General features: G+C 49.9%; 2 protein-coding genes and 1 long non-coding RNA gene across 9 annotated transcripts in view; 2 read left to right on the top strand and 1 right to left on the bottom strand.

The window, feature by feature from the left end:
* Positions 1–19,156, top strand: part of LOC107055460 — a 24,119-nt gene extending 4,963 nt beyond the window's left edge. Inside the window, exons 2-9 of one of the 5 annotated variants that reach the window (XM_046904869.1) lie at positions 2,520–2,564; positions 16,459–16,752; positions 17,513–17,551; positions 17,738–17,833; positions 17,915–17,939; positions 18,174–18,208; positions 18,779–18,810; positions 19,010–19,156. In XM_046904869.1, coding sequence (XP_046760825.1) covers positions 2,520–2,564; positions 16,459–16,752; positions 17,513–17,551; positions 17,738–17,833; positions 17,915–17,939; positions 18,174–18,208; positions 18,779–18,810; positions 19,010–19,045 — 602 coding nt within the window. In that variant the 3' untranslated portion in view covers positions 19,046–19,156. Of the gene's footprint in view, positions 1–2,519; positions 2,565–2,742; positions 3,037–3,805; positions 4,127–4,207; positions 4,233–4,466; positions 4,911–14,817; positions 15,555–15,667; positions 15,894–16,232; positions 16,753–17,512; positions 17,834–17,914; positions 17,940–18,173; positions 18,209–18,778; positions 18,811–19,009 lie in introns of those variants that run through there. The other 4 variants (XM_040654408.1, XM_046904868.1, XM_046904870.1 and 1 more) reach the window with 4 other exon arrangements.
* On the top strand, positions 4,999–5,453 carry LOC121107909. The gene is made up of 2 exons (XR_005842301.2): positions 4,999–5,102; positions 5,304–5,453. It is a non-coding gene; the product is annotated as an uncharacterized LOC121107909 (long non-coding RNA).
* On the bottom strand, positions 5,856–9,416 carry LOC121107857. Of its 3 annotated transcripts, XM_040654345.2 has the most exons (9): positions 9,312–9,416; positions 8,935–8,979; positions 8,460–8,753; positions 7,632–7,670; positions 7,389–7,484; positions 7,292–7,316; positions 6,935–6,990; positions 6,247–6,278; positions 5,856–5,936 (listed from the first exon to the last, which is right to left on the bottom strand). In XM_040654345.2, the coding sequence occupies exons 1-9, from the start codon at positions 9,376–9,378 to the stop codon at positions 5,898–5,900; spliced, it is 693 nt and encodes a 230-aa protein (XP_040510279.1). In that variant the 5' UTR covers positions 9,379–9,416; the 3' UTR covers positions 5,856–5,897. The 3 variants fall into 3 exon arrangements, with proteins under 3 accessions (XP_040510279.1, XP_040510278.1, XP_040510280.1); XM_040654344.2 differs by lacking the exons at positions 5,856–5,936; positions 6,247–6,278 and having other exon boundaries at positions 6,359–6,990; XM_040654346.2 differs by lacking the exons at positions 5,856–5,936; positions 6,247–6,278; positions 6,935–6,990 and adding an exon at positions 7,003–7,194.
* Positions 19,157–25,107: the final 5,951 nt, after the last annotated feature.

The following is a 25,107-nucleotide window of genomic DNA, read 5'->3' as shown; positions in this document are numbered from 1 at the left end:
GAGTGAAACTGTAAGCCTTGTATATAAGGCAGGCAAGTTCAAGTAGGAAGATCTCAAAAGACAAACAGCGACACATGCTAACCATTCACATTCCCCTACCTATGGACTCAGGTTGAGTAGGAGATTAATAATTCATCTTGCCTTGAGATAAAGCACATCAAATATGGCAGCCCTTGAGGGAGTGCTATACAGACTTTGTGCAAGATAATCAGCAGATGGGAGCTCTCTACACTAGCAGAAGGAATAGAATTGCAAGGCATTTTTGATAAAAAATCCCATAAGTGCTTTTGGGATTCATTGTAGGTGTTTGGACCACAGCCTGGCTGTGACACAATCCTAGCCTTTGCCTTTGCTCTCTGTTCATGTGTGTCATGCAGTAACTGCTCTGAGCTGGGGGACTCAGAGCAGTGTCATTCTGCCTGAGGAATAAGGACACACTCTGTGCTGCTAGCAGGCACCTTACAGCACCTTTCATCAAAAACCAGCTGGAAGATGGACAAACGCAGGGGGAATCCTGCCCCACAGACCTAAAGCCCTTCCCACCTGAATGGAAACACTCGTCTGTCTTCGTCATTCAGCCCAGAGCAAAGCAACTGTGGTCATGCCGTGCAAAGAGGTGATGTTCTTTGCACCCCATCAGCCCTCTGCACTCACACACCTCTATGTTTTGGTCCCTCAGACTGGAGATGTGCAGCTGCTGCTCTTTTAAATGCCGCTTCCAGCCCAGCTCCATGCAAGCAAAGCATCACGGAGAAATACATCTTTCTGAAGGAGCGGTGGGTGAATCTTGTGTGGGAGGAAAGTTCTCCTTCCTAAACAGAAGAGGCGTTACTGTGTGCATGAAGCTGTAGTCTGGCCAGGCCAAGAGCAAAAGAAAGGGGGATACAAAAATAGCACAGGCAGATTCTGAGCACGCAGGAGGTTCATTGCTCACCACAGAGTGAGTTCTCAGCACATGGTCACGTTTTGTGGGTCTGCTGATCATCTCCATGGGCAGATGCAGGGCTGAGCTGAGTTCCTCCATTCTCAGCACAGAGAGCAGAACTGTAGCCGTGGTCCTGCTCTGCCACGTTTTGTGGGTCGACAGGTTGCATCATGGGCAGATGCAGGGCCAGAGTTTCCAGTGGATGAGTTCCCCACAGGGGAGTGGGGAGAGGCAGAGGTTAATTTTCCTGCCGAGATTGTAATTGAAGTGATAAGTGCTTGTGGTGATTACAGCAGTAATACTGAGTGGTTTTTCTGCTGGTGGAGTTCTGCAGGTGGTGGAGAGTGTGTAGCAGCACTGAAGGCACTGGTTTTCTTCTGGGCCTCTCACTGTTGGGATGTTCCCTTAAGGGTGCAGTGCAATGGGGCTGAGAGTAGAGTCAAAGGAGCATGGACACAGGGGGAGATGGAGTAGAATGCAGAAGAGATGCCATGTCAAGCAACAAGATGTTGTATTTAATGTGAGCTTATAAACAAGGGCAGCAACTGATTACACAGTTTAATGGTGATAGGAAAAAAGAGAAAGGATCTGTACTGAAAGAGGAGTGGTTCAGTTTAGATGCTAGAAGAAAATTCTTGATTCAGAGGGTGTTGCGGCACTAGCACAGCTGCCCATTGAAGCAGTGCATGCCTGGAGGTGCTCCAGGATGGGTTAAATGGGGCCGTAGGTTTTTATGAGTCTATGGCTAACTGCATAATCTTTCAGGTCCTCTCCAGATCAAACCATTTTCTTTGATGACTCTGTGATAGACTGGAGATGGCCAGGAGGTTGCAAGAAAACAGAGCAAGGAGGAGAGCTGACGCAAAGAGACCGATGGGACCCTGCATGCAGAATGGGGGCATGATCAGCAAGATCAGGTGGGCATAAGGGGGAGAAGGGAGAAGATTCCTCCCTTTAAGAAACAGGAAACACAGACCATGATGAGGTGTCTGACGTCCCCAAATAAAAGCGGTAGCTCGGCAGACACAACAGATGCACCATGGGCTGCATCACAGTCTCTCACCGTGGGTAACTCTGTCAGCTAGAAAAATACCACAGGACAGGTCCTGGGGTTGCAATGCAAACCAGTGTCCATCTGTATCCAGCTCACATCAAAGTAGGCGCTGTGAGAAGAGATCGCCAAAAGATGTTGGGGGAAGCACAGTGGACCATGGCGTGTCCTCGTGTCCCTGCCCTCCTGCTGCTGGTGGTGGTTGTGAGTTGGGGATGCTGTGTGTGTTGAAGAACCCATGCCTGGAGCAGGAATCCCACCAGAAATAGGCTTGGGATGGTGCTGAGGGCAGTGGTGCAGTAGGTGAAGGGTGTAGGCGTGCTCCAAAAATACGTGGTTACAAATGCTGGGTGCTTTAGAAAGATAGGGAACAGTACTTGAAGCAGCAAACGCACCACAAATGGACCCGATCTTTCTCAGAGACACTGTATGGGGATAGGCAGACGGGATGGTGCCTAGTCCTCCGTGGGGACATGGGTGGGAACATCTGGGTGAGCAGGACATTGTCCCTCTAAACAAAACTCTCTCTGTCCCGTGGTGCAGGTACTGGTGTGAACACCCAGAACACCTGCATCTCCAGGGCTGATGGTGAGTGTGAGGAATGGGTCCAGAAAAAGAAGACATCCTGGGGGGAAATGGAAGAGAGAAAGCAGTTTTTCCCCCTGAATTCCCAATGTCCATCTCTGGAGTGCTGATTGTCTGTGCCTTGTGATTCAATGTGTTTTGCAACCAATGAGGTGGTGGAATCCCTGTGCCATCTCTCCAGGTACTCTCCAGGCTCCAGTCCTGTTCCTTAACGCATCCAGTGCTCAGGAAGGAGAAGTTGTCTTGGCTCGATGTGTCTTTCAGAAACAGTTTCCTTCTACCCGAATTGTCTTGTGCAAGGATGGGTTGGAGGTGTATAGTGTGAAGGTCCAAGAGGGAAGGGTCATGAGCTCCATGCTGCTGAACATCACTGAGAGAAGTGCGGGGACATACACATGTTTCTACCAGCAGAGGAGCACGAAAAACTGGCTGAGGAGCTCTCCCCTCAGCGCTCCCTTGGACCTGCAGGTCACAGGTGGGACATGACACCAGGGTGGTGGGGACACAGGGATGGGGTGACTGAACACCACATAGATTTTCAGGATCAAAAAATGCCATAGAGAGACGTGGGCTCTGGAATGGTCTCCCTCTCCATCCCGTGGTGCAGAAATGGGGCACTGCTGTGCCCAGGCTTAGGAAGCAGGTGCAGGGTTTGGGCACAATCCCTTTCCTGGGAAGGGATGCTGCAAGGGTTATTACAAAAATGTTTCGAGAATGCGGAAGGAAACTGGGGTGATTTCCAAGTGTGGGGTGGTTTCTCACTATGTGAGCTCCTAAGCAGCAAGAAGATGATGCTGTGGCCATAGTGTGGGGATGGCCAGATGTTGGTGTGCTTTGGGATCTGGGTGCCTCTACCTGCTTCAACAAAACCACCTAAAAGAGGCTTTAGATGGCGGCAGGAGGGGAAATGCATTGTGGAGTCTTGCAATTGGGATGCTGCCATCCCATCCTACAGAGGCGATCAACATACTAGTCCTTTCTTATCCACAAGGTGAAGTAGAGAATTGTGCTGCAGTATCATACAGTGCACGGTTGCATCTCTGCCATGCATTTTTAAATCCAGCATAGTTTACGTAATCAGATTGAAGGGAACCTACATCATTCCATGTGTCTCAGGAGAAGGGCAGGCTCAGTGGGCACCTTCCTATGGCTGCAAGCCCTGCCCCATAGCAATGCACTCAGGAGCTGTGTTCATGCAGAGGTGAGAGTTCGGGGGATACTCAGCCCATCCATTTGTCCCCCAGGCCTTGTGCCCAGATCCACGGAAGAGACAGCACATGCCGGTGAGAGGCTCCCCTTTGGTCCTGTTGACCCTGTCCCTTACTGTTGTCCTCATCCCTTCCCTGTGTCCCCATACCATCACTACATCCCCATCACACCCCACTGTCTGCATCACCCTGCTCTGACCCCATCACATACCCGTGTCCCCATCCTATTCATTAGTCCCCATCACTCCACTTTGTCCCCAGACTCATACACCCCGTTGGGCCCCATAGTCATCGCTGTGGCATCAGTGGCTGTCACCCTGCTCCTGTCTGCAGCCTCCTGCTGGATCATCAAGAAAGGTCAGGGCTTCTGGGCTTCTGGGTACTGTGTGGGATCCATGAGGCTGTCAAAGCTCTGATGTGGGACTCTTCTTCTTTCAGGTGCTTGTGGGAAGAGATGTTGTAGGTGAGCAGGAAGTGGCAGGTCTGGGTAATTGGTGGGCATCTGGGACCCTGGGGTGCTGCTCCTTTTTCAGTGTGAGCTTTGTCAGTGGATTCCCTCGTGTAGAGGAGGGATTGCAGTACGATAGGAGATGGAGGCACTTTTCCCTGGGAATATCTCCAGTGGCCCTTGGATGCTTTGTGGAACCTCAATGCCTTTTCTCTCTGCTCTCTCTGTCTCTCTCCATGGTGCTGGTAGTGCTGAGGGATCTCCTGCCGACCACGATTTGTACTGTAAGTTTCAGTCCCTTGCACCCTTCCTTTCTAGGCATTGAGTACAATGCAGAGATGATCCCAAATGCTGTGTTTTAAGTCAGTATTATCTCCACGTGCAAATGACAATCAATGCTTATAAAGTTAATTTTTCCGGATATAGTCCCTATAGTATTCCGGCATCATCTCTCTAAACATCCTTGACAAATATGGTCTCATTCTCTTCACCCTGCTATACAGTCTCCACTCCTGTAGCTGACACTGCTGGGAATTAACAAATGCTTCACTTTCAAACTCTGCACTGAGCAGATAGTGTTTCAGAGGAAATGTGTCTGTTCAGAGCACTTTTTTGGGTGAGGACCATTCTCAGCAACAGAGCAGCCTCCACCCAATATCGTGCAGAAGCAAAACCCGCCTCCCTACAGCACAGGGCATTTTCTTGGGCTGCAAGGCAGACCTCAGGAGCTGCTGTATGAAGCTGTAAGGGTGATGATTTTGGCAGAGGATGCCCATGGGTGCATCTGTGTTGGTGGCTGGGGAAGGTCTCTCCCCTGCTGATGGCTGGGCACTCATTCAGGATCTCCCTGCAGATGCCAACGTGGATGAAATGAGGAGAGTGAAGGTGAGTTGTGCTCTTGCAGAGGCCTGCAGGTTGAGCGTGCATTTTTTTGTCTGCAGAAGGCATGGCTTTGGAGGGGAAATGCCAGCTCAGTTGTCACGGTGGCGGTGCTCTGGCTGCAGTTCCCCTCCTGCCATGATCCCATGGGGAATGCTGCATGGCCATGCTGTGGGACCACTGTAATTCCTTGTTTGTGTTTTGAAGGCCTCTGGAATACACAGCTCTGAAGTTTGTACATAGGACAGAATGTCAGAAAGTGAGAGGCGATCCACCCCTTTCTCTGCAAGAACAAGGGGGAAAGCACAGCAGAGGTGACACTTATCAATAAAAGCATGAAATCCTTCTGCATCAGAATGAAGTTGGTGTACTTCTTCTGTCTGAATGCACTCTGAGGGTGCCCATCTGTCCATAGGGGCTGTGACAGAATCCTTGTGCTTGGGGCTCATGGGAGGTATCAAGACAGGGCCATCCTGGGCATCTCCAGAGCTTCTTCCACCTAAAGCCACAGCAGTGATGTATAACCGCAGCTCATCACTTCATGATGTCTTTGATTCAAGACCGTGGTGAGCTTGATGATGCATAAGAACAGCTCAGCACTTGCCGATGTCTCTAAAATAGCTGTGATATTTTACTGATATTCTAGGTTGTACATGCATAAGCAAGTCATATATCTTAGTGGCTAGAAATAATGGGAGAGCATACCCCATGAACCCAAAAGCCCCATGTTCTGCCCCAAGAGCCCTCTGCAAGAAAACACATGGCCGTGACGCAGTCCTGGTTGCCTTGGCATGCTGAAGCCTATGCATCTCTGCTGCGGGTCATCTGCTTCACGGGAGGCTGGAGGGGAAAGGAAAGCCCTGTTATTGCAGCTGCAGCCTGCAAGCCCTGCACAAGGAGGCTCCAGGAGCGCTGGAGGGAGCTGCACGCATTGGAGAAGCAGGCAGGAGTCAGCTAGCAGATCTGGGTTGGAAAACAAGGGGAGGCATTGCCGTAGACTGAGGTAGAGTGACTTGTGACTCAGAAATTAAATCTTGTGATTTGCAGTTTTTGTGCAAGTAAAGAGATGCATGAGCAAGCGTACCAAAATGATAATGCCATTTCTGTGGAGCATATCCCTTTAGTTTTGGTGAGAAGGGCCCTGACTCACCTTGTCCCTTCGAAAGTGGGCAATGGTTGAGTCTGTGGGGAAAAAAAACACACTATGAGTGCTCAGTATTCACGTGGGAAGGGGGCGACCCACCACTGGGTTTGGGCAGCAGACCCCGCGGGGCTCTGGACTGACTGTCCACCCCCATTGCACCACTCTGCAGGAAGATTTGGAGGACCAGAGATGCTGGGCTTTGGGGGGGCATTTTCCCATCATTTGAGGCATTTTCTATATTTACACAGCACATCTGAGCCTGCTGCTCTGCAATGAAACTCAAGCTGCAAACAGAGCAAGGTGCAGGTGTGGTGGCGTTATATCCCCCATCCCTGACCACAGCATCCTCCCTTTGCAGCTGCCTGCACTTGCAGAGCAAATATCTATGAGATATTTCCCCACTGCTGTCTGTGTACACAGCAATATCCTCCAGTGCAGGGCTGAGCTTTGGTCTGTGCTTGAAACAAACACCATAGTGAGGGGAACTGTAGATGGGAGAACAGCAGAGTCTGAAGTGTGAGACCCGCTGTGCAAATGGGATTTGTCACTATGAGCACTGTGATGAAAGCACCCTGGAGAAACTGACTCTTGAGAAATGGTTTTTGCATGTCCAAGTGGGAAAGGGACAGGTGGGATGGCAAATGGGAGCCCAAGGGAAGGGGGTCCCCATGGAAAAGGGGTGCCCAGCACTCACACTGGATTTCTCCGTAGTCGGTGGCTTGCACCTGCTGGCTGGGAACGTGCTGCTTCCTGTGGATTAAGGGAAAATGGATTTGGGGTGGATGTTTGCTGCAGGGGGCCAGGACTGTTATTCATTTGGATGAAGCCTCCTTGCATCAGGCACTGCATTCAGTCCAACCCCACGGCAATCCCTCATCCTCCAGGCATCCACGTGCTATCAGTAATGTTACCATGATGAAATCCTTCCTTCTCCAACACCATGGCAGTCCCTTCCTGTTATGGGGGAACTCACAGATAATGCTGCCCTGCAAAAGGAGTTCCCCACGTTCCCAAATGCTCTCAATCGTCCCCTCCCAGCCTTACTTCTCACCTTCGGCATCTCTCCCGGCAGGCACCTGTAAGAAAAACAGTCTCACATCAAAGCTGTGGCAGCCTCATGGATCCCCACAGTCCCCTCAAGTCCTCACCTTTCCTAATGGTCCAGAAGGTGGCTGCAGACAGCAGGAGGGTGACAGTAACTGATACCACATGAATGACTGTGAGGTTCAGAGGAGTGTTGGTGTCTGGGGACACAGAGGTTGATGGGGTCAGATGGGAGTGACGCAGAAGTTGGGGTGTTACAGCGCCATAGCGATGAAATGAGAAAAGAGGGGAGGGATAGGGAAAAGGTGAAGGGATGGGGTCAGTAGGAGCAAAGGAGAGTCCCTCACCTGCAGTTATGGTTCCTGCCGTGGAATTGGACACATGACCTGGACAGACATATGGATGGGCGGAGTGTCACCAGTGCTCATAGCTCTGCATGGACACAGCTCCTGAGTGCACTGGTTCGGGGCAGGGTATGTAGGCCTTGGAAGATGCCCACAGAGCCAGCTCTGTCCCCTGAGACACGTGGGCTGACATGGGGTTTGCCATTCTGATGATCAATTATCTAAACTATGATGAATTTAGAAATGCATGGCATAAATGCAACTGTGCACCGTATGATCCTGCAGCACAACTCTCTCCTTTCCTTGACCTTGTGGATAAGAAAGGACTAGTATGTTGCTCTGCCTCAATGGGATGGGATGGCAGCATCCCACTTGCAAGACTCCATCCTGCATCTCCCCTCCTGCCATCATCCAAAGGCTCTTTTTGGTGGCTTAGATGCAGGTAGAGGCACACGGATCCCAAAGCACACCAACATCTGCCCATCCTCACACTATGGCCACAGCATCATCTAGTTGCTGCATAGGAAATCAAACAAAAAGGAGCAACCTCACACTTGGAAATCACCCCAGTTTCCCTTCCGCATTCTCAAAACAGTTTTTGAATAACCCTTGGAGCATCCTTACCCAGGAAAGGGACATGCCCAAATCCCTGGGCCTGCTTTATGTACCTGGGCACTGCAGAGCCTCATTTCTGCAGCATAAGATCAAGACAGGAACCCTTCCAGAGCCATCCTCTCTCTATTGGCACCTCTTGCTGCACATGGGATATCCATGTGGTGTTTAATTACCCCCCATCCCCTATGTCCTCACCACCCTGGTGTCATGTCCCACCTGTGACATGTAGATCCAAGGGAGTGCTGAGGGGAGATCTCCTTAGCCAATTGCTCTTGTTCCTCTGCTGGTACGCACATGTGTATGTCCCACTGCTTCTTGCAGAGATGTTCAGCAGCATGGAGTAGATGACCGTATCCTGATGGGCTTTCATGCTGTGAACCTCCATCCCATCCTTGCAGAAGACAATTCGGGCAGCAGGAACCAGCTTCAGAAGGACACATTGAGCCAGGACAACTTCCCCTTCCTGAGCTCTGGAAGGGTTAAGGAGCAGGGCTGGAGCCTGGAGAGTACCTGGAGAGATGGCACAGGGATTCCACCAGCATCATTAGCTGCAAAACACACTGCATTCCAAGTCATGGAGAATCTGCCCTCCTGGGGTGGATATTGGGAATTCAGAGGCAATAAAGCCTTTCTCTCTCCCCATCTCCACCCCCACCATGTCTTCATTTTCTGGACCCATTCTCACACTCACCATCAGCTGTGGAACTGCAGATGCCCTGGGTGCTCACAGCAGTACCTGCACCGTGGAGCAGAGAGGGGTTTGGTTAGAGGGACAGTGTCCTGCACACCCACATGTTTCTGTCCATGTCTCCAGTCTTCAGCAGTCACCACTCCACAAGTGTATCCCCTTCCTTTATCGCCACTGTCTCCATTTGAGCAAGCTTAAATCCATTTGGGATAGGTTTTCTTTTCCAGATGCAGTCTCCTCTACTTCAAAAATCATGCTTTTGGTGCTAGACTCCATCCCACACGTACTCTACCTCCACCCTCGGCACCATCTCAAGCCTCTTTGTGCTGGGCTTCTTCCTCCAAGCAGGGTTCCCTGCTACCCAAAGCAGCCCAACTCACCAAACACCAGCAGCAGGAGGACATGGACATGGGGACACGGCATGGCCCATCCCACCTGCCCGCACATCTTTTGGAGATCTCTCCTCACGGTTCCTGCTTTGCTGTGAGCTGGGTGCAGATGGTCACAGGCTTGTGTTGTGAGCCTAGGACACGTGCTGTGTGTTTCTGCAGCTGACAGAGAGTTAGTCACAGCGAGAGGCTGTGATGCAGCCCATGATGCATTTCTCGCATCTGCAGAGCCCCTGCTTTTATTTCAGGACACATAGAGCCCTTAGCAGGGGCCGTGCTTCCTGTCTCCTGGGGGGAGGAAACTTCTCCCTTTTCCCTCTTTTCCCCACCTCTTCTTACTGAGTGTGACCTCATTCTGTATGCAGCGTCCGTTTTATCTCTTTTTGTCAGCTATCTTGTCTCTGTCCCCTCCCAAGCTCCTGTTCATCTCCAGCCTGCCAAAGAGCCATAAAATAGAGGTGCTTGGGTTGGAAGGGACATTAAAGGGCATGGAATCACTTATAGAATTGTAAAAACCAGCAAAACAAACAAACAACAAACAAACAAACAGTATAAGCACAGAATTAAAGAAGCCGACACCATACTGCCATTAGTTAGGAGCTCATTGCTTGTGTTCCAGTTGAGAAGGGCCACAGATCATTTTGTCCGGTCAAGAAGGGTGAAGGTCAAGTTCTCTCCATCCCCATTCATGTGGGATTTTTCATCATGAGTCGTGGGTTGCAAGCACGCTGTGGAGAAATTTTCCCTTGATGAATGGATTCAGCATGTACGAAGGAATGAGCAGGGTTGCTACCAGGAGCTCATGGCGAGAAGATCCCTGTGGATATGGGTTGCCCAGCACTCACACTGGATTCCTCCACAGCCGGTGCCTTCCAAATGCTGCCTGGCAATGTGCTGCTCTCTGTGTGGGAATGGGAAATGGGTTTGGGGTGGTTGCTTGCTGGGATGGGCCCAGGATTGATATTCACTTGAATGATGCCTCCTTGCACTGAGCAATGTGTTCACTCCAACCCCGTGGCAACACCTCATCATGTACGTGTCCAGGGGCTGTCATGGATGTTCCCATGAGGGAGTGCTTCCTTCTCCAATCCCAAGGTAATCCCTTTTTTCCATGGTTGATCACACAGGTAATGCTGCCCTGCACAAGGAGGTCCCCAGGGTCCCATTCCCACCCTCTTTTTCACAAGCCTTTTTCACTGTTGTCCCTGTGTTGACCATGGCTTCCAGGGGACTGATTGGAGAGATAGGGACAGTGGGGAGTGATGGGCACATTGTGCTCCAATGGGGACATTGGAGTTGAATGGGGACTGAAAGAGGAGACGAGATGGTTGAGGTGTGTCGGCATCCCCGGAGCACAGGGTTGATCCCTCACCTCTAGGTACAGTGGTTCACACCCACCTGGTCTCCACAGCCTCAGAATCATGGAATCATGGAATCTTTAGAGTTGGAAGGGACCTGTGCAAGCCATCGAGTCCAGTCCCCAGGGACGGAGCACCAGCCACATCTCTAGGCAACCTGTTCCAGTGCCTCACCTCCTCACGGTGAGGAGTGCACTGTTAGGGGCAGTGAGTAAGAAAACACTTGGCACTTGTATTATTCTTTGTTTCCCAAGTACCGTCAGCAGTTGAAATCTGAAGAACAATAAAGAATCTGAAAAGGAAATCCAATTAGTGTCGCCTATAACCATATCAACAAGAAAGCCTCAGATTTGTCCTAATGCTACACGGTACTTTGATCTATACCTGATACCCAATCACTGTGGTAAAAACAAATCCTGATAGAACTATACTCCATCCGGGAAAGCATAGAATGTACGCCCATCAGAAGGGGAGAAAATATCAGACAATTGAGGCAAACGTATGCACCGTGGGAGAACAGAAGGATTTATTTCAAAGAGGAATACCAACACAGCCCAAGACATTGGTCTTGACACTATACAAAATATCTGCTCTTTTCCAATAGCTCCTGACGAACCCTTCTCCTTGTTGCAGGAAAAAGAGAAAGCAAAGATCCGGTAAAGCCCCTTCACTACTCATGAAAACCAGTCTTAGTTGATCTGCCACCAACACGACAAGTACTTCCCATTCTCAAAGCACCACTGAATTTTTGTACGTGGGAAGGTTCCAACGCCCACAGGTAAGAACATCGTATTCAGACTCAGTGGATAATCCCATCCTTGTCATCTTTGGATTCTCTGTATCTACGTATACAGGTTATGAGAAGAGGCAATGCAAGACCCTTGTTAACCATGACGGTATTAATGCTTGCGTGCACTTCTTGTTTGCTCACATTTGTGATTGCCATGTGTTACTTACAAAATATATTAGCCATGGGCATGGTGTTACTGAAATAAGAAGGACTGTGCAATGTAGAATCAAAGATCGAAGAGGAGAGACTGCTGCATCAGCATCCACAATGCCATCATCTAATCTGAAGAAGCTCAAACAAAGCGGAGACAGTGAACGGACTGCTGAACTGTTTCATGCACTGTTTTGAGGCATGGAATCCAAATCCATGCTGAGATTGTGGAGACTCGTGGGATGGGGGAAACGGTTGGTGTGAATGGCAGCAGCTGTGAGCACCCACCTGGTTGTCTGCTCTTAATGAGCACATAACCTGGTGTTCTATTCTTAATGAGCACCCGCCTGGCATTCTAATCTTCATGAGTTTTCCAGGTCATGGAATTGTAACACTGAGGCCTAGCATGGTCTAGACACCTAAGCAAGACGTATGTCAGTGCAGCCGTTGAGCCTGTTTGTCACACAGCCCCCAGCCTACCCTCTCCTCTAACAGAATGTAGGTGAAGTTTGGGAAAGCCCTGCCTCCTGTTACTTTATGTTTCTGAAGAATGCCTGTTCCAAGAGAGTGCTTAGGTAAACTGCATATTCTGGAGAGCCACGTGGGGATGGGCCCAGATCTTGCTCCGTTGATGAAACTCAGCAGTGAGCCACTTGTAATGAGCTGGTGCATCCATGCACATACCCACAACTGCACTGAAGCTTCTGCAGCTACAGTTAGCATCTTGATATTCCACTGAAATTTGGGTTTGGCTCTTGAATCTGTGCTCTAATACAGGTTTTTTTGGTCTCAAGCACTACTACAGTTGTGCCTGTGGTTGGCCGTGGGTCCCACTGATCCTCACAGTGTGTTTGTAAAAAGCTGGGAGGGAAACTTTATTTGATGTTTATTTTTTGTCAGTATATCATACCAATGTACATTAATTAAAGCCAGAAGTAGTTAAAAAATGAGAGTTGATCATGCAAAGTAAGTAACAACACAGCAATTCTTTAACTATGTTTTTTGTGGATGTTCAAACTCAGACTCTGCTATTTCTTCTGCTAGAACCAGAGTTATGGTGCTAAGCAGTATGGACAGTGCATCATAATCCTTTTTCCAAGAAGTTACCAATTCCCTTCACTTGACATTCTGTTCAGTGGTCAGTGCTTCACCAACTCCGAGGACTAAGGAAATCTTCTGTGCCTCTGTGTCACACAGATTGGTTCTGTTCTGTCGCCACGTCAGCAATTGATTAAACAGCAGAACAAAAGTGAAAGTGAAAGCAATTCCAGTAGCGAGCTGCACACCCATGTATGGTTTGATTCTGCAGACTGGTAAGGCTGTGCTTTCGGCTCTCAAGAGCTCTGTATGGTTTTTGAGTTTCCTTATCTCTTGGCCAGTCTCATGGCAGTTGCATGATTTCTGTGTGGACCACAAGTTCCTCAACAAGACATTCAAATGTGTTCACACAGGGGTATAGAAGTCTTAAATATTCACAAGCGTGTATGTCTGGGCTTACCAGACTCAAGCCTGCCTGAATGTAATGGGGACAAATGAATACGTCTGTGGCAGACAGGTATTTATTCAGGTAAGAATCTGTATTAATGGATGGATCTCGAAAGATGGAAGGTTTGCACTCGGTGAGACATAGAATTAAAAGCCAAAGGACACAAAGGCAAAGAAGTGGGCATATGGTTAAAACCATCTTTACTACTGACTGTGAAATAAATCCCTTCTTGTTTCCAAATACATACCCAATCCATGAATCGATGTTCAGAGATCATTCAAGAAGGGATGTGAAAGATGAAAGGTGCCCGGAGGTCCCTGCGAGTTGGGGCAGGTGTGACTTTTATATCCTGCTCCTGCCCCCTGGCAGAATGATAGCAATAAACAACAAGAACTCCCATATCCATCCTATGTCAGTGGGCTATTCATGGGCAGCATCATCTCCAGCAGCATCCTCTTCCATGCACTTAGCAAGAGTCTCACATTTCCTTTATGCAAAGTCTGAGTCTGTGTTATGATTTTATGTTTTGCTGATTGATCAAAAATTCAACCCAAACTGCAGAGTCCATCCAGGTGACTGAAGAGACTCAGCATCTGAGAATTCTAGACACTGAGTGAAACTGTAAGCCTTGTAGATAAGGCAGGCAAGTCAAGTAAGGAAGATCTCAAAAGACACAGCGACACATGCTAACCATTCACATTCCCTACCTATGGACTCAGGTTGAGTAGGAGATTAATAATTCATCTTGCCTTGAGCTAAAGCACATCAAATATGGCAGCCCTTGAGGGAGTGCTATACAGACTTGGTGCAAGATAATCACCAGATGGGAGCTCTCTGCACTACTAGAAGGACAGAAATTGAAGAGCATTTTTGATAAAAAATCCCATAAGTGCTTTTGGGTTCATTGTAGGTGTTTGGATCACAGCCTGGCTGTGACACAATCCTAGCCTTTGCCTTTGCTCTCTGTTCATGTGTGCCATGCAGTAACTGCCCTGAGCTGGGGGACTCAGAGCAGTGACATTCTGCCTGAGGAATAAGGACACACTCAGTGCTGCTAGCAGGCACCTTACAGCACCTTTCACTAAAAACCAGCTGGAAGATGGACAAACGCAGGGGGAATCCTGCCCCACAGACCTAAAGCCCTTCCCACCTGAATGGAAACACTCGGCCTGTCTTCGTCATTCAGCCCAGAGCAAAGCAACTGCAGTCATGCCGTGCAAAGAGGTGATGTTCTTTGCAGCCCATCAGCCCTCTGCACTCACACACCTCTATGGTTTTGGTCCCTCAGACTGGAGATGTGCAGCTGCTGCTCTTTTAAATGCCGCTTCCAGCCCAGCTCCACACAAGCAAAGCATCACGGAGAAATACATCTTTCTGAGGCAGCAGTCAGGTGAATCTGTGTGGGAGGAAAGTTCTCCTTCCTAAACAGAAGACGTGTTACTGTGTGCAAGAAGCTGTAGTCTGGCCAGACTAACAAAGGGGGATACAAAAATAGCACAGGCAGATTCTGAGCACGCAGGAGGTTCATTGCTCACCACAGAGTGAGTTCTCAGCACATGGCCACGTTTTGTGGGTCTGTTGATCATCTCCATGGGCAGATGCAGGGCCTGAGCTGAGTTCCTCCATTCTCAGCACAGAGAGCAGAACTGCAGCCGTGGTCCTGCTCTGCCACGTTTTGTGGGTCTACAGGTTGCATCATGGGCAGATGCAGGGCAGAGTTTCCAGTGGATGAGTTCCCCACAGAGGAGTGGGGAGAGGCAGAGGTTAATTTTCCTGCCGAGATTGTAATTGAAGTGATAATTGCTTGTGGTGATTACAGCAGTAATACTGAGTGGAAAGTTGCTTTCTGCTGGTGGAGTTCTGCAGGTGGTGGAGAGTGTGTAGCAGCACTGAAGGCACTGGTTTTCTTCTGGGCCTCTCACTGTTGGGATGTTCCCTTAAGGGTGCAGTGCAATGGGGCTGAGAGTAGAGTCAAAGGAGCATGGACACAGGGGGGAGATGGAGTAGAATGCAGAAGAGATGCCATGTCAAGCAACAAGATGTTGTAATTAATGTGAGCTTATAAACAAGGACAGCAACTGATTACACAGTTTAATGGTGATAGGAAAAAAGAGAAAGGATCTGTACTGAAAGAGGAGTGATTCAGTTTAGATGCTAGAAGAAAATTCTTGATTCTGAGGGTGTTGCGGCACTAGCACAGCTGCCCATTGAAGCAGTGCATGCCTGGAGGTGCTCAAGGATGGGTTAAATGGGGCCGTAGGTTTTTATGAGTCTATGGCTAACTGCATAATCTTTCAGGTCCTCTCCAAATCAAACCATTTTCTTGTTTGACTCTGTGATAGACTGGAGATGGCCAGGAGGTTGCAAGAAATCAGAGCAAGGAGGAGAGCTGACGCAAAGAGACCGATGGGACCCTGCATGCAGAATGAGGGCATGATCAGCAAGATCAGGTGGGCATAAGGGGGAGAAGGGAGAAGATTCCTCCCTTTAAGAAACAGGAAACACAGACCATGATGAGGTGTCTGACGTCCCCAAATAAAAGCGGTAGCTCGGCAGACACAACAGATGCACCATGGGCTGCATCACAGTCTCTCACCGTGGGTAACTCTGTCAGCTAGAAAAATACCACAGGACAGGTCCTGGGGTTGCAATGCAAACCAGTGTCCATCTGTATCCAGCTCACATCAAAGTAGGCGCTGTGAGAAGAGATCTCCAAAAGATGTTGGGGGAAGCGCAATGGACCATGGCGTGTCCTCGTGTCCCTGCCCTCCTGCTGCTGGTGGTGGTTGGTGAGTTGGGGATGCTGTGTGAAGTAGGGAACCATGCCTGGAGCAGGAATCCCACCAGAAATAGGCTTGGGATGGTGCTGAGGGCAGTGGTGCAGTAGGTGAAGGGTGTAGGCGTGCTCCAAAAATACGTGAGTTACAAATGCTGGGTGCTTTAGAAAGATAGGGAACAGTACTTGAAGCAGCAAACGCACCACAAATGGACCCGAGCTTTCTCAGAGACACTGTATGGGGATAGGCAGACGGGATGGTGCCTAGTCCTCTGTGGGGACATGGGTGGGAACATCTGGGTGAGCAGGACATTGTCCCTCTAAACAAAACTCTCTCTGTCCCGCGGTGCAGGTACTGGTGTGAGCACCCAGGGCATCTGCAGTTCCACAGCTGATGGTGAGTGTGGGAATGGGTCCAGAAAAAGAAGACATCCTGGGGGAGGAAATGGGAAGAGAGAAAAGCAGTTTTCCCCCCTGAATTCCCAATGTCCATCTCTGGAGTGCTGATTGTCTGTGCCTTGTGATTCAATGTGTTTTGCAACCAATGAGGTGGTGGAATCCCTGTGCCATCTCTCCAGGTACTCTCCAGGCTCCAGTCCTGGTCCTTAACGCATCCAGTGCTCAGGAAGGAGAAGTTGTCCTGGCTCGATGTGTCTTTCAGAAGCAGTTTCCTGCTACCCGAATTGTCTTGTGCAAGGATGGGTTGGAGGTGTACAGTGTGAAGGTCCAAGAGGGAAGGGTCATGAGCTCCATGCTGCTGAACATCACTGAGAGAAGTGCGGGGACATACACATGTTTCTACCAGCAGAGGAACACGAAAAACAGGCTGAGGAGCTCTCCCCTCAGCCCTCCCTTGGACCTGCAGGTCACAGGTGGGATGTGACACCAGGGTTGTGCGGACGCAGGGGATGGGGAGCTGAACACCACATAGATTTTCTGGATCAAGAAATGCCATAGAGAGAAGTGGGCTCTGGAATGGTCTCCCTCTCCATCCCGTGGTGCAGAAATGGGGCACTGCAGTGCCCAGGCTCAGGAAGCAGGTGCAGGGTTTGGGCACGATCCCTTTCCTGGGAAGGGATGCTGCAAGGGTTATTCAAAAAATGTTTTGAGAATAAGGAATGGAAACTCGGGTGATTTCCAAGTGTGGGGTGGTTTCTCTCACTGTGTGAGCTCCTAAGCAGCAAGAAGATGATGCTGTGGCCATAGTGTGGGGATGGCCAGATGTTGATGTGCTTTGGGATCTGGGTGCCTCTACCTGCTTCAACAAAACCACCTAAAAGAGGCTTTAGATGGCGGCAGGAGGGGAAATGCATATGGAGTCTTGCAATTGGGATGCTGCCATCCTACATCAACATACTTGTCCTTTCTTATCCACAAGGTGAAGTAGAGAATTGTGCTGCAGTATCATACAGTGCACGGTTGCATCTCTGCCATGCATTTTTAAATCCAGCATAGTTTACGTAATCAGATCGAAGGGAACCTACATCATTCCATGTGTCTCAGGAGAAGGGCAGGCTCAGTGGGCACCTTCCTATGGCTGCAAGCCCTGCCCCATAGCAATGCACTCAGGAGCCGTGTTCATGCAGAGGTGAGAGTTCGGGGGATACTCAGCCCATCCATTTGTCCCCCCAGGCCTTGTGCCCAGATCCACGGAAGAGACAGCACATGCCGGTGAGAGGCTCCCCTTTGGTCCTGTTGACCCTGTCCCTTACTGTTGTCCTCATCCCTTCCCTGTGTCCCCATACCATCACTACATCCCCATCACACCCCACTGTCTGCATCACCCTGCTCTGACCCCATCACATTCCCGTGTCCCCATCCTATTCATTAGTCCCCATCACTCCGCTTTGTCCCCAGACTCATACACCCCGTTGGGCCCCATAGTCATCGCTGTGGCATCAGTGGCTGTCACCCTGCTCCTGTCTGCAGCCTCCTGCTGGATCATCAAGAAAGGTCAGGGCTTATGGGCTTCTGCGTACTGTGTGGGATCCATGAGGCTGTCAAAGCTCTGATGTGGGACTCTTCTTCTTTCAGGTGCTTGTGGGAAGAGATGCTGTAGGTGAGCAGGAAGTGGCAGGTCTGGGTAATTGGTGGGCATCTGGGACCCTGGGGTGCTGCTCCTTTTTCAGTGTGAGCTTTGTCAGTGGATTCCCTCGTGTAGAGGAGGGATTGCAGTACGATAGGAGATGGAGGCACTTTTCCCTGGGAATATCTCCAGTGGCCCTTGGATGCTTTGTGGAACCTCAATGCCTTTTCTCTCTGCTCTCTCTGTCTCTCTCCATGGTGCTGGTAGTGCTGAGGGATCTCCTGCCGACCACGATTCTTACTGTAAGTTTCAGTCCCTTGCACCCTTCCTTTCTAGGCATTGAGTACAATGCAGAGATGATCCCAAATGCTGTATTTTAAGTCAGGATTATCTCCACGTGCTCATGACAATCAATGCTAATAAAGTTAATTTTTCAGGATATAGTCCCAATACTATTCCGGCATCATCTCTCTAAACCTCCTTGACAAATATGGTCTCATTCTCTTCACCCTGCTATACAGTCTCCACTCCTGTAGCTGACACTGCTGGGAATTAACAAATGCTTCACTTTCAAACTCTGCACTGAGCGGACAGTGTTTCAGAGGAAATGTGTCTGTTCAGAGCACTTTTTTGGGTGAGGACCATTCTCAGCAACAGAGCAGCCTCCACCCAATATCGTGCAGAAGCAAAACCCGCCTCCCTACAGCACAGGGCATTTCCTTGGGGCTGCAAGGCAGACCTCAGGAGCCGCTGTATGAAGCTGTAAGGGTGATGATTTTGGCAGAGGATGCCCACGGGTGCATCTGTGTTGGTGGCTGGGGAAGGTCTCTCCCCTGCTGATGGCTGGGCACTCATTCAGGATCTCCCTGCAGATGCCAACGTGGATGAAATGAGGAGAGTGAAGGTGAGTTGTGCTCTTGCAGAGGCCTGCAGGTTGAGCGTGCATTTTTGTCTGCAGAAGGCATGGCTTTGGAGGGGAAATGCCAGCTCAGTTGTCACGGTGGCGGTGCTCTGGCTGCAGTTCCCCTCCTGCCACATTCCCATGGGGAATGCTGCATGGCCGTGCTGTGGGACCACTGTAATTCCTTGTTTGTGTTTTGAAGGCCTCTGGAATACACAGCTCTGAAGTTTGTACATAGGACAGAATGTCAGAAAGTGAGAGGCGATCCACCCCTTTCTCTGCAAGAAGAAGGGGGAAAGCACAGCAGAGGTGACACTTATCAATAAAAGCATGAAATCCTTCTGCATCAGAATGAGTTTGTGTACTTCTTCTGTCTGAATGCACTCTGAGGGTGCCCATCTGTCCATAGGGGCAGTGACAGAATCCTTGTGCTTGGGGCTCATGGTAGGTATCAAGACAGGGCCATCCTGGGCATCTCCAGAGCTTCTTCCACCTAAAGCCACAGCAGTGATGTATAACCGCAGCTCATCACTTCATGATGTCTTTGATTCAAGACCGTGGTGAGCTTGATGATGCATAACAACAGCTCAGCACTTGCCGATGTCTCTAAAATAGCTGTGATATTTTATTGATATTCTAGGTTGTACATACATAAGCAAGTCATATATCTTAGTGGCTAGAAATAATGGGAGAGCATACCCCATGAACCCAAAAGCCCCATGTTCTGCCCCAAGAGCCCTCTGCAAGAAAACACAATGGTCGTGACGCAGTCCTGGTTGCCTTGGCATGCTGAAGCCTATGCATCTCTGCTGCGGGTCATCTGCTTCACGGGAGGCTGGAGGGGAAAGGAAAGCCCTGTTATTGCAGCTGCAGCCTGCAAGCCCTGCACAAGGAGGCTCCAGGAGCGCTGGAGGGAGCTGCACGCATTGGAGAAGCAGGCAGGAGTCAGCTAGCGAAAGTCAGAGCAGATCTGGGTCGGAAAACAAGGGGAGGCATTTGCCGTAGACTGAGGTAGAGTGACTTGTGACTCAGAAATTAAATCTTGTGATTTGCAGTTTTTGTGCAAGTAAAGAGATGCATGAGCAAGCGTACCAAAATGATAATGCCATTTCTGTGGAGCATATCACTTTTAGTTTGGGTGAGAAGGGCCCTGACTCACCTTGTCCCTTCGAAAGTGGGCAATGGTTGAGTCTGTGGGGAAAAAAAAACACACTATGAGTGCTCAGTATTCATGTGGGAAGGGGGGCGACCCACCACTGGTTTGGGCAGCAGACCCCGCGGGGCTCTGGACTGACTGTCCACCCCCATTGCACCACTCTGCAGGAAGATTTGGAGGACCAGAGACGCTGGGCTTTGGGGGGGCATTTTCCCATCATTTGAGGCATTTTCTATATTTACACAGCACATCTGAGCCTGCTGCTCTGCAATGAAACTCAAGCTGCAAACAGAGCAAGGTGCAGGTGTGGTGGCGTTATATCCCCCATCCCTGACCACAGCATCCTACCTTTGCAGCTGCCTGCACTTGCAGAGCAATCTATGAGATATTTTCCCCACTGCTGTCTGTGTGCACAGCAATATCCTCCAGTGCAGGGCTGAGCTTTGGTCTGTGCTTGAAACAAACACCATAACTGTATGGGAGAACAGCAGAGTGTGAAGTGTGAGACCCGCTGTGCAAATGGGATTTGTCACTATGAGCACAGTGATGAAAGCACCCTGGAGAAACTGACTCTTGAGAAATGGTTTTTGCATGTCCAAGTGGGAAAGGGACAGGTGGGATGGCAAATGGGAGCCCAAGGGAAGGGGGTCCCCATGGAAAAGGGGTGCCCAGCACTCACACTGGATTTCTCCGTAGTCGGTGGCTTGCACCTGCTGGCTGGGAACGTGCTGCTGCCTGTGGATTAAGGGAAAATGGATTTGGGGTGGGTGTTTGCTGCAGGGGGCCAGGACTGTTATTCATTTGGATGAAGCCTCCTTGCATCAGGCACTGCATTCAGTCCAACCCCACGGCAATCCCTCATCCTCCAGGCATCCACGTGCTGTCAGTAATGTTACCATGAGAAATCCTTCCTTCTCCAACACCATGGCAGTCCCTTCCTGTTATGGGGGAACTCACAGATAATGCTGCCCTGCAAAAGGACTTCCCCAAGTTCCCAAATGCTCTCAATCGTCCCCTCCCAGCCTTCCTTCTCACCTTCGGCATCTCTCCCGGGCAGGCACCTGTAAGAAAAACAGTCTCACATCAAAGCTGTGGCAGCCTCATGGATCCCCCACAGTCCCCTCAAGTCCTCACCTTTCTAATGGTCCAGAAGGTGGCTGCAGACAGCAGGAGGGTGACAGTAACTGATACCACATGAATGACTGTGAGGTTCAGAGGAGTGTTGGTGTCTGGGGACACAGAGGGTGATGGGGTCAGATGGGAGTGACGCAGAAGTTGGGGTGTTACAGCGCCATAGCGATGAGATGAGAAAAGAGGGGAGGGATAGGGAAAAGGTGAAGGGATGGGTCAGTAGGAGCAAAGGAGAGTCCCTCACCTGCAGTTATGGTTCCTGCTGAGGAATCGGACACATGACCTGGACAGACATATGGATGGGCTGAGTGTCACCAGTGCTCATAGCTCTGCATGGACACAGCTCCTGAGTGCACTGGTACGGGGCAGGGTATGTAGGCCTTGGAAGATGCCCACAGAGCCAGCTCTGTCCCCTGAGACACGTGGGCTGACATGGGGTTTCTGCCATTCTGATGATCAATTATCTAAACTATGATGAATTTAGAAATGCATGGCAGAAATGCAACTGTGCACCGTATGATCCTGCAGCACAACTCTCTCCTTTCCTTGACCTTGTGGATAAGAAAGGACTGGTATGTTGTTCTGCTCTATGGGATGGGATGGCAGCATCCCAATTGCAAGACTCCATAATGCATTTCCCCTCCTGCCAACACCTAAAGCTCTTTTAGGTGGTTTTGTTGCAGGTGGAGGCACCCGGATCCCAAAGCACACCAACATCTGGCCATTCCACACTATGGCCACAGCATCGCCTTCTTGCTGCATAGGAAATCAACACAGTGAGAAACCACCCCACACTTGGAAATCACCCCAGTTTCCACTCCTTATTCTCAAAACATTTTTTGAATAACCCTTGCAGCATCACTTCCCAGGAAAGGGATCATGCCCAAACCCTGCACCTGCTTTTCTGACCTGGGCACTGCAGAGCCCCATTTCTGCAGCACGGAAGGAGAGGGAGGACCATTCCAGAGCCCACTTCTCTCTATGGCATTTCTTGATCCAGAATCTATGTGATGTTTAGTCCCCCCATCCCCTGCGTCCGCACAACCCTGGTGTCATGTCCCACCTGTGACATGTAGATCCAAGGGAGTGCTGAGGGGAGATCTCCTTAGCCAATTGCTCTTGTTCCTCTGCTGGTACGCACACGTGTATGTCCCACTGCTTCTTGCAGAGATGTTCAGCAGCATGGAGTAGATGACCGTATGCTGATGGGCTTTCATGCTGTACAGTTCCATCCCATCCTTGCAGAAGACAATTCGGGCAGCAGGAACCAGCTTCTGAAGGTACATTGAGCCAGGACAACTTCCCCTTCCTGAGCTCTGGAAGCGTTAAGGAGCAGGCTGGAGCCTGGAGAGTACCTGGAGAGATGGCACAGGGATTCCACCAGCATCATTAGCTGCAAAACACACTGCATTCCAAGTCATGGAGAATCTGCCCTCCTGGGGTGGATATTGGGAATTCAGAGGCAATAAAGCCTTTCTCTCTTTCCATCTCCTCCCCCACCATGTCTTCATTTTCTGGACCCATTCTCACACTCACCATCAGCTGTGGAACTGCAGATGCCCTGGGTGCTCACAGCAGTACCTGCACCGTGGAGCAGAGAGGGGTTTGGTTAGAGGGACAGTGTCCTGCACACCCACATGTTTCTGTCCATGTCTCCAGTCTTCAGCAGTCACCACTCCACAAGTGTATCCCCTTCCTGTATCGCCACTGTCTCCATTTGAGCAAGCCTAAATCCATTTGGGATAGTTTTCTTTTCCAGATGCAGTCTCCTCTACTTCAAAATCATGCTTTTGGTGCTAGACTCCATCCCACACGTACTCTACCTCCACCCTCGGCACCATCTCAAGCCTCTTTGTGCTGGGCTTCTTCCTCCAAGCAGGGTTCCCTGCTACCCAAAGCAGCCCCAACTCACCAAACACCAGCAGCAGGAGGACATGGACATGGGGACACGGCATGGCCCATCCCACCTGCCCGCACATCTTTTGGAGATCTCTCCTCACGGTTCCTGCTTTGCTGTGAGCTGGGTGCAGATGGTCACAGGCTTGTGTTGCGAGCCTAGGACACGTGCTGTGTGTTTCTGCAGCTGACAGAGAGTTAGTCACAGCGAGAGGCTGTGATGCAGCCCATGATGCATTTCTCGCATCTGCAGAGCCCCTGCTTTTATTTCAGGACACATAGAGACCTTAGCAGGGGCTGTGCTTCCTGTCTCTTGGGGGGAGGAAACTTCTCCCTTTTCCCTCTTTTCCCCACCTCTTCTTACTGAGTGTGACCTCATTCTGTATGCAGCGTCCGTTTTATCTCTTTTTGTCAGCTATCTTGTCTCTGTCCCCTCCCAAGCTCCTGTTCATCTCCAGCCTGCCAAAGAGCCATAAAATAGAGGTGCTTGGGTTGGAAGGGACATTAAAGGGCATGGAATCACTTATAGAATTGTAAAAACCAGCAAAACAAACAAACAAACAAACAAAAGTATAGAACCGCAGAATTAAAGAAGCCGACACCGTACTGCCATTAGTTAGGAGCTCATTGCTTGTGTTCCAGTTGAGAAGGGCCACAGATCATTTTGTCCGGTCAAGAAGGGGTGAAGGTGGAGTTCTCCCCATCCCCATTCAAGTGGGATTTTTCATCATGAGTCGTGGGTTGCAAGCACTGTGGAGAAATTTTCCCTTGATGAATGGATTCAGCATGTACGAAGGAATGAGCAGGGTTGCTACCAGGAGCTCATGGCGAGAAGATCCCTGTGGATATGGGTTGCCCAGCACTCACACTGGATTCCTCCACAGCCGGTGCCTTCCAAATGCTGCCTGGCAATGTGCTGCTCTCTGTGTGGGAATGGGAAATGGGTTTGGAGTGGTTGCTTGCTGGGATGGGCCCAGGATTGATATTCACTTGTAGAATGCCTCCTTGCATTGGCAATGTGTTCAGTCCAACCCCATGGCAATCCCTCATCATGCACATGTCCAGGGGCTGTCATGGATGTTCCCATGATGGGAGTACTTCCTTCTCCAATCCCAAGATAATCCCTTTTTTTCCATGGTTGATCTCACAGGTAATGCTGCCCTGCACAAGGAGCTCCCCAGGGTCCCATTCCCTCTTTTTTCCACAAGCCTTTCCACTGTTGTCACTGTGTTGACCATGGCTTCCAGGGGACTGATTGGAGAGATAGGGACAGTGGGGAGTGATGGGCACATTGTGCTCCAATGGGGACATGGAGTTGAATGGGGACAGAAAGAGGAGACGAGAAGATTGAGGTGTGTCGGCATCCCTGGAGCGCAGGGTTGATCCCTCACCTCTAGGTTCTGTGGTTCACACCCACCTGGTCTCCACAGCCACAGAATCATGGAATCATAGAATGTTTAGAGTTGGAAGGGACCTGTGCAAGCCATCGAGTCCAGCTCCTGTGAAGTGAACTGGGACACCACAGCTAGATCAGGTTGCCCAGGGCCTTATCCAGCCTAGCCTAGAAAGTCCCCAGGGACGGAGCACCAGCCACATCTCTAGGCAACCTGTTCCAGTGCCTCACCTCCTCACGGTGAGGAGTGCACCGTTAGGAGCAGTGAGTAAAAAAAACTTGGCACTTGTATTATTCTTTGTTTCCCAAGTACAGTCAGCAGTTGAAATCTGAAGAACAATAAAGAATCTGAAAAGGAAATCCAATTAGTGTCGCCTATAACCATATCAACAAGAAAGCCTCAGATTTGTCCTAATGCTACACGGTACTTTGATCTATACCTGATACCCAATCACTGTGGTAAAAATAAATCCCGATAGAACTATACTCCATCCGGGAAAGCATAGAATGTACGCCCATCAGAAGGGGAGAAAATATCAGACAATTGAGGCAAACGTATGCACCGTGGGAGAACAGAAGGATTTATTTCAAAGAGGAATACCAACACAGCCCAAGACATTGGTCTTGACACTATACAAAATATCTGCTCTTTTCCAATAGCTCCTGACAAACCCTTCTCCTTGTTGCAGGGAAAAAGAGAAAGCAAAGATCCGGTAAAGCCCCT

The sequence above is a fragment of the Gallus gallus genome, chromosome 31, assembly GCF_016699485.2.
Source record: "Gallus gallus isolate bGalGal1 chromosome 31, bGalGal1.mat.broiler.GRCg7b, whole genome shotgun sequence".
Taxonomy (NCBI): Eukaryota; Metazoa; Chordata; class Aves; order Galliformes; family Phasianidae; genus Gallus; species Gallus gallus.
This window is presented reverse-complemented; position numbering and strand designations above follow the sequence as displayed.